The 12580-nt window shown below is 34.2% G+C and overlaps 1 protein-coding gene across 2 annotated transcripts in view; it reads left to right on the top strand.

Annotated features, from left to right (window-relative positions):
• Window positions 1-12580, top strand: part of USP3 (ubiquitin specific peptidase 3) — a 95952-nt gene that overhangs the window by 26788 nt on the left and 56584 nt on the right. Inside the window, exons 1-2 of one of the 2 annotated variants that reach the window (XM_061180217.1) lie at window positions 399-457; window positions 2739-2870. In XM_061180217.1, the coding sequence (XP_061036200.1) occupies window positions 2842-2870 (29 nt within the window). In that variant the 5' untranslated portion in view covers window positions 399-457; window positions 2739-2841. Of the gene's footprint in view, window positions 1-398; window positions 458-2738; window positions 2871-12580 lie in introns of those variants that run through there. The other variant, XM_061180216.1, reaches the window with a different exon arrangement.

The following is a 12580-nucleotide window of genomic DNA, read 5'->3' as shown; positions in this document are numbered from 1 at the left end:
TTGTGTGTCTGGTAGTAGCACATTTATTTCTATGGCTCTTTTAGCTTAGAAAATCTGCTTTGAATTTACTTCAGAAGTTAGTAGCTTAGCAGCAAGGAGGTGGGAAATCATACTGAGTCACACAGGCTGAAATCTATATTGTATTTATTTGGACGGTTTTCCCCATCGTTATTCGTAAACCCTCATTGCATGAAGAGAGCATCTTTGTTCAGTTAACTTTTGATTTTTCACATTTTCAGTCCTGGAATTGAGTCTATTTTTCCATGTACACTTAAGAGTACTTTTGGAAAATGTTAACTGCATATCTTAATTGTGGTTATTGTGGTTTTGAAATCTCTAGGATTTGGGGAACCTGAAAATACTATGTACAGATAACATTTTTTTAAAAAAAGAAGAAAAGTAGAAGCACTTAAATTCTGCACTTGAAGAGACAGATTCCTCTCCTAGATTTTGAGAGGTGAGAATTATAATGCAATAAAATTTATATAGTTCTATCCTCCAGTTGTCTCATAGTGCTTTACAGCCTAAATCTGGAAGGTCATATGTCAACAAAAAGACCTGACATACTCTCAAAAAGTGGAGACATTAGTGTTCTTAACAGCAAGCAACAAACAGTTCTCTAAGTAGGTATTGGAAAAATAAATTGAAAAATTTCTAGGCTCTGTAGGTAGTATGTTTCCAATTGTAAGCAATCTTAAATTTGGAAATCTGACATGGTTTCAGAGAAATATAATTAAGTAGATTACACAGATAATGAGAGTAACCTGCATGTGGATCTTCATTTTACATAGCTGATTGGCTAATTTTCTTTTGCCATGTAATCCTGGGTGTTGATTGCCAAGAATGACGATTTTTTTTTAGTAATTTAGACCACTTGTCTTTAGGGGAGTCTTAAACTGAATATTCTTTCAACTAGGAAATGTACTTTATCAGGAGTATATTTGAGTTATATATTGTATTGGTCTTCATGACACCATCCCTTTTAAGTTATTTTTCCAATTTTTTGTGATTGTTGTTAAAAAATCTGTGACATGTATATTGACACTTTTCCTTTTTAGACCAAATTGGTTAAAATCTAAAACTAGATGAGGGAAATATTTATTTTTATGTGGTAGTTTATACATGTCTGCTAACTTCTGACATGTATTTGAATATTAGCCAAAACATTGCTAATCTTAATGTTAGCAGTAATACACTTCTTACTTTATCACTGACATTTATTACAGTAACCACGGAAATACCTAGTACATTTGGAGGCTACAGTATGGTGGCTAAAGGAACTATATGTACTATTCATTCATTCATGCATTCTGAGCCATGGATTATTTAATCACCTAACAACCCATGAGATATAAGTACTATTATCTCTGTTTTATAAGTGAGAAAACAGAAGTAGAGAGGTTAAGTAACTCACCCAAGCTCACCAGGCCAGCATGTGATAATGCCTGCTAAAACCCAGGCTGTCTAATTTTTGCGTTTATACTCTTAATCATTATTTTTATTTTAACTCAGCCATATATACAATGGGATTAAAAATTCATTTTAGTCCACTTTTGTGAACAGAGGACCCTACACACAAGTCTTGGTTATGTTTATTACAGTGAAAAAAAGGGGGGAAAATGTGATCAAACTCTGAGTTGAGGTTAGTAGTGCCTCTGATGCTTCCAGGTTTCCTGGGGTAGAGCGGCCAGGCTTGGAGTTGATCCTCCTTACTTACCACAAACTATCCTACTTTCCCCAAGGTAAGTGTTGCTCCTTGTACAATTAAGGCACCTCATGACAAAAATGTCACCTTAACTCCCTGAGCAGGTTTACTTTGGCACTATTTAACCGACATTTGTTTTGACTGTTCTGAGTTTACAATTAGGCCTTACCTTCTGTAAATTGGCAGCTTTCTAGGAACTGGGAAGTTTTTGTTTTATGAGGGTCTTCAAGTAGTGGTCAGTTATGGCATTGTACAGTATTTAGGTGAAGGTGTAGATGAACCCTTACTTCAGTTTCATTTTGCTTTTTGTGATAAAATGATTTATTAAATCTGAGTTGGAAAGTGTTAGAAAATTTTTCTGACTGTAGTCAACCTTTGATTATCTTTGCCCATGTAGTAAGAAATAACAGTTTATATAAGCTTAAGATAATTTCTATTTTGTTTGGATTTCTTTTAAACAAACCTATAGTGGAGTGATTATTCAGGCATTCAAATGAAAGATCTGAAGCCATATTGATGAGAAAGAGATGGGAGATTATCCTGTTTCCATATCTGACTCTCATGTTTTATATTAAGCAGCAACCTAAGCAGAGCCTATGGCCCTGTGGGCAGTGATTGAGTAATTTAGTTTGCAAAGCTTGTCTTTGATAATAGCTGAGTTGGGAGTTAGCAGCCTAAGAAAACTTAAAAAAAGAAAAAGGCTATAGCAAAAGTATCAGCAAAGGGGTTGATAAGTGATAACATCAATGGTTTGAAACTGATTTGCACAGATAACGCCTTTCCTTGCTTGGTCCTAGTCTTGTGTATAATAATAAGTTGACTGTATTTGATTGCAAAAAAGGAGCATATTTTAAGTACTCAGCTTAATAAATCACTAAGTAATGAATGCTCTTACAGGATTGAATGCTCTTTATTAGAAGGAATTCTTTCTTATTCTGATTTGATAACCATCTGATTTTATTATCATCTCCTGCTACTTTAACTTCCAAAGCAATATTTAGATTAAAATATATTTTCATTTGATTTTTGTAAGGTATGTGAATGGCCATGCAAAAAAACATTATGAAGATGCACAAATACCCTTAACCAACCATAAGAAATCAGAAAAGCAAGAAAAAGCTCAGCACACAGTGTGTATGGATTGCAGTAGCTACAGTACATACTGGTAAGTATTAATATTATCTGAAAATGATATTCCTTTACTGTGTGTGCGCAGGCGTTTTCTCGTCTTCCTCGCTCTTTCCCCTCCCCGCAGTCTCTAAGCCAGTGGGGGCTGCCATTACTGCCTGTTAGTCCTGTTGGCATTCACAGAGGACTGGGGCTGTCGGGAAGGCCTGTCCTTATTCATTCGGATGTAAATTTGCATTGCCCTTTCCACCTCTAGGTCTCCTCTTCTCTCCCATCCCACTAAGCTTCAGGGAAATGAAAAGTATTTGTTGTTGTTCATTATAATTCCTTTTCTTTTTCTTGTTTTGTTTTTAATTGAAGAATAATATGATAATATTATTATAGTATGATAAAAACCCACATTCCTACTGGCCAGTTAACGTTTTGTTATATAATCTTAAGTTTTTAACTTCTTTGTTTAAAAAATTATTTTGACAGTCTCCCCTGTCCCAACACAGTTCCACTCTCCTCTTCTACTCTGTAGATAAACATCAAGAATTTTGTGTGTAGCCTTTCAGGCTAATTTTTTTTTAAGTGTCACATCCTTTAAAAGGATATTGGAGGCCCTGTTCTCTCTTTGTAATATACTATACATTGTCTGTTTCATATAAATGACAATAAAGTAAGAATTTTTCTGACTACTTTGAACAGGTTATTCAGGTTGCAAGTGATGTTTAACAATCCATATCCATTCGGTATGCTCAAAGAGTCAGTGTATTTTACAGTTTTAACTTTGGCGTGAAGCAAATTTCTTTCCTTGACTAGTAAATTATGAATAATTCTTTATGGTTTTAATCATTTTACTGAATTTGAAAGGTTTTTGACATTGAAAGGAAAAAAAAAGCGCCATATAAAGGAGCCCTTTTATTTTTGTTTTTGTTTTTGCCATATAGCCCTCGAATGTTACGTGAAGGCAATTCTGGGCAGGGATGGGGATTTAAAGTCCAAATATTGCTTTTGATTCACACTTTCTACTGAAGTTGTGCTAATCCTTTCGACATTATCCTTAGCTGCTTATTGTATTGTAGAAAGGTGTCCCACCAAAAGGAAGAAAAAAAGGTCAGTGGCTTACCAAGTTTACATTTTTACAGGTTTAACATTATTACACTGTGGCTATTGAATAAAACATTGTAAGGTTTAGTCCTGTAGATCACTAGTATTTCAGTGATCCTTTGTGTGGAAGATGTCCGGACGTGGAAGAGAGACAAGCTGGAGGTAGATGAAGACACATCAGTAAAAGTGAAAATCGTGGGAAGATTTTCTGAACCTAGTGCTCAGTTTATTATTATTTGCTCTCATGAAACACTCCTTCCTCCAAAAATCAAGCATTAGCCAAGCTGTTAAAGTGTTTTCATTAGTTTCCCCCCCTTTCCCTCAGGACACTTATATACTAGAATGACACAGCTATCTAATTGACAGAACCCTGTGTTTCTGTAAGGTTGTAAGTATTTCTCTTTAAACAGCAGGAATTAAGATCATTCTTGAGGTATCTGTCTCACAGTCATCATTGCAGGTCATGTCAACCTGTATGCACCAGATGCTGAAAACGTTCATTCTTCTTGATTTTTAGTTAGCAATGTGCATGAAATGTTTAATGGGGAAATTTGGAAATGCAATTAAATCTCTGTGTGCAGTGGGTTTTCTTGCTGTTGGTAAGATTATGAGGAAATAGTAACTCTTTGAGGAAATTTAAAGAATTCTCTTGGAATTTTCTTAATGGAGTGGATTTATATTCGTAGGTCTCTTTAAAAATATAGACTGTATACTTTAATGTCTTTGTATATTGCATTTTAGAGGAATACCTTTATTAACTAGGACTGGAATTTAATTTGCTTTATATTGGTATAGTATGCTAAAGTACAAGTCATTTCATGGCTGAATTGGAATTAAATGGCAGATCTTGGACCTTGGGGGAATATACACCATGGCAGGGGTTTCTTGGCCAGTTGCCAGTCTTTTGTGTGAAGTTATACAGAGCCGCAAGTGTGTGGACTCCGAGAGCTTCTGAAATGCAGGAAGGGAGCTGCAGCTGTTCACATAACCATCTCATTTGTGGGTTTAGAACAAAACGCCAGGGAATCATCCTGTAGCATTATACTGACAGCCTAAAAGGAAACTGTGATAGTAGTAAGCTGATGAAGCTGTAGTTTAAATTAACATTTTCCCCACACCTCACTATGATTAAGAAACAAAAAAGGATTTCTTCTTCTGTATGCGGTGTGTGTGTGTGTTATTTTCCAGTGCACCTTAATAATTTCACTTCAGTTTGTAAATTTTCCTTGTATATAAATTTCTTGTGGTTAGACTAATTGGTTTACTTTAGAGGTGTATTAGGTTTAACCTATTTGATTATTAATTATTATGCTTGTAGTCAAAATATTTTGACTGTAGCTAATGTTAAGGCTCCTTTTCCATGTGCTCTGTCCTCTGAAGAAGTTGAAACATGCTCTGAGGCTTACAGTTTTTCTATCCTTATTTCCCCTTTTCCAAGAGTCCCTGCCTTGTCCTGTCTTTGCATATCCTTTATGAGGTTATCATTGAGCACTCCCCCCTCCCCCAGCTAGCTCCAATTGTAGCTGGATGTAATCTCCCCTAAACTCACAGTCCTTGGGATACTTATAATTTCCTGCTGCGTGTTAGTTATTTGTAAATGTCCTTGGGGACCGCAGGAACCATATGTCAGATCTTTGTATCGTCCACAGTACTCAGTGTCTGGTGCCGAGTAGGCAGTAGATGTTTGAAAGGCTGAATTTTGTTAACTATTTTCCAAAAATGGGGAAGGTTATACCAAATCTATACTATTGTGTCCTCCTGATCCTTTTGGAGGACTGAAGAGCTGCAGAACCTTTTTCCTGAAGAAGACTCAAATCACAGCATATGTGAGCTATTCCATTTACCTCCCAAGAGGGACACCCTTGTAGAGCAGGTCCTTTCACTTCTGATATAAACTAGGCGTCCAGGAGAAGCGCATATTAACCAAGCAGAACATAAAACGGGTCATTATTTCAAAAGAGGGAGAGAATCATTTTGGTTTGACACAAACCCACCCCTTTAGGAGACAAATGAAGATTTTAATAAAAATGAAAATCTTAAGATTTTCACACAAGGGCAAGTGTTCAGATTATTGTGTGTTCAGTAATATTTCCTTTCCTCCTACCCTAAATTCCCTCCCCCAGTTAATACAAATGGAATTGTATGTGGTATACATTATTGTATCAAAAAAAAAAGATTAAAATTGATTGAGAAAAACAAAGATTAAAATTAGGAACTTTTATTTGACTTCTTACGTAGATAGACATTTGGAGTTAATAGATTTAAAATACTGAACAGATAATTTTTGACATCTGACATAGTCTTGTCAACTTATCAACAATAGCTGAATTTCTGAGAATTCAAAAGTATGAAAGGAGTATTAAAACTAAATTACTAGAATTTTTCCTTCCTGGCAGGGTAATGTTTTAAAGCACTCCTTCAAACAAAGAAATATTATGAAATGTGAGTCAATTCATTTGTCTAGAAGAAAGACTTGTATTTTAGATTTTAAACACCTATAATAAATAGCAGTTTTAATTAAAACTAATAAAAATAAAGCTTTTATTTGTGGGTTTAAATGGATGCTGAATCATTTTCAAAGGCAGTTGTGATTAAAAATTAAAAAGGGGAAGATCTTTTGTTGACTATCCTTATAAACTTTTTGGGCACAAATTTTCAGTGTTATAAAGATTAGAGAACAGGAAGAATTTTGTTTATTTAAAAACAGTATTTTGAAGTTTTATTAAAAAAAACTTTTTAGCACGTGGTCTGAAAACAAAAGGCTCTTTCTTAATAAGCTGGTACTTGTCTGCTTTTAACAAAGGAAATGAGTTTTCTCTGCAAGTATTCTAATTTTCCAAAATTGGCTTAGTTGATGGCTGTGCATTAGAATTGAATAAAAGAGAATTTAAAAATAAGCTTGTTTTCTAAAAGAGTTCTTTGGATTTAACTTTTCTTGGTTTGAAATAGATGAAGTCACTGGAATATCAGCTTTTTTGGTTTTGTTTTGTTTTTTGTTTTCTGTAACTATATCTGTCATTTATAATAAAACTGGAGGTCAAAGTTTACTCTAGGTGTCATATTATGATGTTATCTATTATACAAGGGAATGAAAAGGAATTTAAAACTTAATGATCAATTTGCCATTGCCCTTTCTTGAGGGGTACTTTTTGCATTAAAGTTTTTTGATTTTGTTTCTTTGGTATTAGTATTATACATGACTTACTGTATAAAGATTGCCTTATAGCCAGTAGATTAAAGGACTTGTTCCTTTACTGTTGCATAAAAGAATCAGGTTCATTTGTATGATGATTGCTTCTTGTTTCACGTGGGTGAAGAATGATTTGGTCTGGGAATATTTTCTTAGTGCTTCAAGAATATGATGTGGAGACTTATGAGTTGGGTAGTTTCAATAGCACTTACAACAGGAATGGAAAAAGCTTTAGAATTTTAAAGCTGAGAAAGAGAGAGAGACTTTCTTTGTTTTGAGTGTGACATCTGCGCCATATAATATGGTAGCAGTTGAGCAATTAAAAGTGGCTAGTGGGTCTGAGGAATTGAATGTTTTATTTTATTTTAATGATTATGTTTAAATTGCCACATGTACTGGTAGCTACTATATCAGACAGTGTAGCCTCACACTATTAAAATTTAACATTGAGTATATTAATATTATGAAACTTTAAAAACCTTAAGACAAAAATCTGACAGGAACTCCAAAAAGAAAATAAGTCAATTTCACTAACTAAAATAGTTGTAAATAAGTATAACTTAAAGCAAATCTAACCCAGTAAAATGTGTCAAAAAGAAAAATTATATAATTACTGAGTTAATGTCACTAGTCTGCCAACATATTCATTTTAAAGGGAATCGCAGATTATTATAACATTAGAAGCAAAAATACATTTATAAATAAGCCATTTCTGATTTTTAAAAAACTAATAACATTGAAATAAAAGGAAACTATTAAAATATGATAGTCCCCCCCAAAGAAAGCAAACATCATATGCAAATTGATGAAACACTGAAGCTATTTCCATTAACATGAGAAACAAGACAAATACTTCCTATCATCATTTACATCATCGTCACTATTATTAAACATTGCTTTGGCAGTTCTAGCCATTGAAATAAGACAGAATAGGTAAATTGTTGGTATAAATATTAGAAAAAAACAAATTATTTCTGCTTTCAAATTATATAATGCTGAGAAAACTCAGGGGGACTTTAGTAGAAAACAACAAGTAGAATTAATAATTAATTTTGAGATGGTGATACATAATAAATATACAAAAACTAATAGCTTTCTCTTCATTAGCAGTCATTAGTTAAAAATGGAAATGACCAAACAAAAAAACAAACATTCAACATAATGACAAAAATTACAAACTAAATCTAGGAAGAAGTATTACAGAAAGACACAAAGCAAAGATATGGATCCTTTGTGAAGAAAACTTGACATTGTAAACAATTCCTTTCCCCCTCAAATTTTTACCTTCAAAAGTTTTCCTGGAGACAGGGTCTGATGAACATGATGGTCCTCGAACATAATGTGCACAACATCCAAAAAAATCAAAATAGCGGATATGTTGCTTTTATTCAATACATAAATATTCATTGAGAACCAGCTGTATGTTAGGGACCTAGTCTTTAGTGCAGTGGTCTCTAAAATAATGCACTTGAAGGTATGGGAGGAAAATAGCAGAACTTTTGTTAAAACTTTTTATCTGGCAAAAGAAAAAAGCATTGGCAAATATTTAAAATACCTACTGCCAGTGGTCTGTAGACTAGGTGGTTATGTGTCATGAACCACACACGGAGTGTCCTGAATCAGCTTCACGTGTGGCGTCCTCACCCTTCTTCACTTTTAGCATTGTGCAGTGTGTTACGGTTTTTGTCTGCCTAGTTACATGGATTTATTTAATTTTACCAAGAATCAACCCTCTTCAAATGGATACACATTTTAAAAGATTTTTTATGAGAAAAAATCCTCCAAGATAATAACAGTAACAATAGTAAGACAAATACGGGTGAACAAGGAAAAGGTAAGCTTGACATACACTCCTACTCTGAGCTCATCAAATACATTACAAAGTAGAAATATTGGCTGTCTAATAAAAACACAGACTAATCAGATCTGATAAATTGGACAAAAAGTTTGAGACTGTGTGAAGTATGAATTTATATCCATTATCATTAATGTCAAACCTCACCCTATGTATATATTGTACTTTGAGATACTAGTTTAATAATGGTATGAAGACATTTAAAAAGTTTATTTCATCTCTATCTCATTCTTCTAAAATTTTTCTTTTTTTATACTGTATGCATATTAATTTAGATTTACTTGCATATATAATTAGTACAAACGTGTAAATGTGTTGGGGGTGATGGATGCTCAGTTTTGTGGCTTATTTTTTATCTGATTAGGAGCCATTGAAAATAATTTGAAGATTTCGTCTTAGTGGACTGGTGTTTTTCCTTTTATAATTAGAGAGGGCATGAGGCGCAGGGTGGAAATAGGAAGGAAACAAGTGTTTCTAAAATTAGATTTTTTTTTTGAATAATTTATTTCTTTTTCTTTTTAATTAATTTTTATTTATTTATTTATTTTTGGCTGTGTTGGGTCTTCGTTTCTGTGCGAGGGTTTCTCCAGTTGCGGCAAGCGGGGGCCACTCTTCATCGCGGTGCGCGGGCCTCTCACTGTCGCGGCCTCTCTTGTTGCGGAGCACAGGCTCCAGACGCGCAGGCTCAGTAGCTGTGGCTCACGGGCCTAGTTGCTCCGCGGCATGTGGGATCTTCCCAGACCAGGGCTCGAACCCGTGTCCCCTGCATTAGCAGGCAGATTCTCAACCACTGCGCCCCCAGAGAAGCCCTAGAATTTTTAAAAGGAGGTAAACCCACATTAAATTTTAGGACGAGAAAATGATTGAGCCATGCTGCATGTTTTAATTTTTGGAGAATGGGGAAAAAGTACAGATAGGGATGACCAAGTAAGGAATATTTTTTGCTGTTAAACAAGTGAGTGGTGGTGCTACATGGAAAATACTGAGGGAGGGTAAGGGAGTTGGTGGTGTATGGAATGAAAGCTTAATTCTAAATGTAAAGCAGGTAACACTGAAGTGAAAGGGAAGATTGGGAGGGAAAGATGAGAGAGAAGAAAATTTAGGTAAGGTCGACGTTGCAGGGACCATCAAATACTATAGCTTAATTCGGCTACAGATATCTATGCATTTGAAAGCCACTGTATTTGGGTCGGGCGGACGGGGATATCATGCCAAAGGAAATAACCAAGGTTTAGAATAAACTATTAGTTGAGATGGAGGAGGAAAAAGATGGGTTTGGGGGAGATTATAGAGAGAAAAATATTTAGAAAGGATTAGGCATGATTAGATGCTAGAAATTAGGAAAAAAATCACAATCTTAAAAATGTACACATAAGGAATCAATGTAATGAAGAAATTGGACAATTTTGCTATTTATTAGAATAAGCAGAATTTGAAATAACTTGAGCTGTGATATTATCAGTTTTTTACCAAATTATATAGTAGTATAAATAATTGGTATTTCTTATGAAAATTTACCTGCTACCTGCTACATGTTCTTTCAGTGCAAGGTAGTAAAATTAATTGTGTATCTTCTGCTCTGAACAGCAGTATATATATATATAATACCCTACTCTACATTTAATCAGTTTATTAACTCTTGGCTTGAAGTACTTTAAAACTACTTTAGCGTCATATTTGGTTCAAGGAATTTGGTTTGAGACTAATTTTTACATAGCTAAGATGATAGTATACTTTGTCTCAAGGTGTTAGAAGTAGAGAAAGATACCAGTACCTTCTCCTTCCCTGCCTTTTTGTATCTGATTTCCTTATCTAACATCTCTAATATGTTGCCTGATATGACTTCTAAGTATTATTTTTTTGTCTTTAGTATTCAGTTTACTTAAATTTCCTTAAACAGTTCTTTCTTTTTAGTAAATACAGAAGTAAACGTTTTCCTTGTCTGACAAGTAGTCTGTTAGAGGTAGAGCTCATCTTTACTTGAAGAATCACCTAAAATCACTAAATTTAAACTTGCTTAAGTGTTGATATAATAGCCTAAAAGTTGGTTGTGTAATATAGGTAGTTACTGACTTTTGTTTGCTAGACATGTGAAATCCTCTTTATATGAAAAGATGCCAAAACCTGGACCTCAGCTCCAATTTCTCAGTAGAAAGAAGAAAAAGAGGAGTAGAACTTTTTATATTATTTCAGTTACGTTTTGGGAACCAGGTGTATTTTCACCTTGCAACATTTAACCATATTTTATAACAATATTTATTTCAAAGTGGGAAATGCATTCCAAGTTTCAGAGGAGCAATCTAGAAGCTTTGAAACACAGCCTACAAGTTTTGCACTTTTTTGTACTTATTCTGGTGTAATCTCCTTGAAGGGAAAACTAAGAATAGTGGCTAAATTTTATTTTTTTTCAGGTGTTAGAGGTAAGCATAATACTGACCTAATACCTTCAACACAATTGTAAACCAGGAAGAGATTTTTAGAACTTGTTTACTTTAAATCCTTCTTATTGCCTTGGGACTTCTTAATATCAGTATTAGTGGGATAGTTTCCGGTTTGAAACCAGCAGAAACCAGCGTCTCAGCTAAAGACTAAGGTAACCAGACAACATTTAAATTCTTATTTACTTCCTACTTTTGTTACTTATTTTCTTTTGACCTCTGGGCCAGGGAGGAAGAAGAAATCAGAACAGGGGATGGCGGCAGCTAGAGACGGGTGTGCTGTGAGGCAGGTGTGCTGTGAGGCAGCCCTGGTTACACAGCAAAAGGAAGCTGACATTTATTGACCCTCTACCACGTGCCAGGCGCCCCTGGACGTTTTGACCTGTGGAAGCAGGTGCTTTCCTTTTATCATTGTCATCTAATAACGCTTGTATAGTGTGGTGAATTCAGACAGGACAAAAGTTAGAATCTTAGAAGTAAATGTCCTTCATAGTGACTGTAAGAAGATCTAAAATTGACTCTTGGCAATAAGGGCAATTGTGAAAACTTAAAATTTTTTAAGCCAGTGAGAACAAATTCAGCCAAAATAAAATTGATTTCTTATAGTTCATTAAAGTTATATTTATTACCTCTTTATAATATTGGGTAGTATTATAGTAGAACAGCTAGTATCTTAGATATTTTCTAGGCTAGCAGTGCTGTGCAAGAGAAATAATTCATCACATATGTAATTTAAAATTTTCTAGTAGCCACATTAAAAAAGCAAATACAAACAGGTTGATTAATTTTAACTGTATATTTTATTTAACTCAGTTATCCAAAATATTATCATGTCAACATGGTAATCCATATAGAATTATTAGACATAGTTTGCATCTTTTTTTAATATGAAACCTTCAAAATCCAGTATGTATTTTACACGTACAGCACATCTCCATTCAGATGCTAACTTTTCGTCAGAAATGCTTGATCTGTATTTAGTCATAAAAATTGCAGTTAAAAATGTAGATTCCAAACACTCTTAAAAATTTTCCAATAAATGAATAAAGTACCAAAAAAACCCATTTTCTTTAATACTTGGCATCTGTTTTGACAAGACTGACTCATCTTTTTTAGAATAATTGGGTCCGAAGCAAAAGCATATCAGTCTCAAAACTGTATATAATTTAAGT

This window comes from Eubalaena glacialis, chromosome 2, assembly GCF_028564815.1.
Source record: "Eubalaena glacialis isolate mEubGla1 chromosome 2, mEubGla1.1.hap2.+ XY, whole genome shotgun sequence".
Classification (NCBI taxonomy): domain Eukaryota; kingdom Metazoa; phylum Chordata; class Mammalia; order Artiodactyla; family Balaenidae; genus Eubalaena; species Eubalaena glacialis.
Note: the sequence above shows the minus strand (reverse complement) of the source record. Positions and strands in the feature narration are given on the sequence as shown.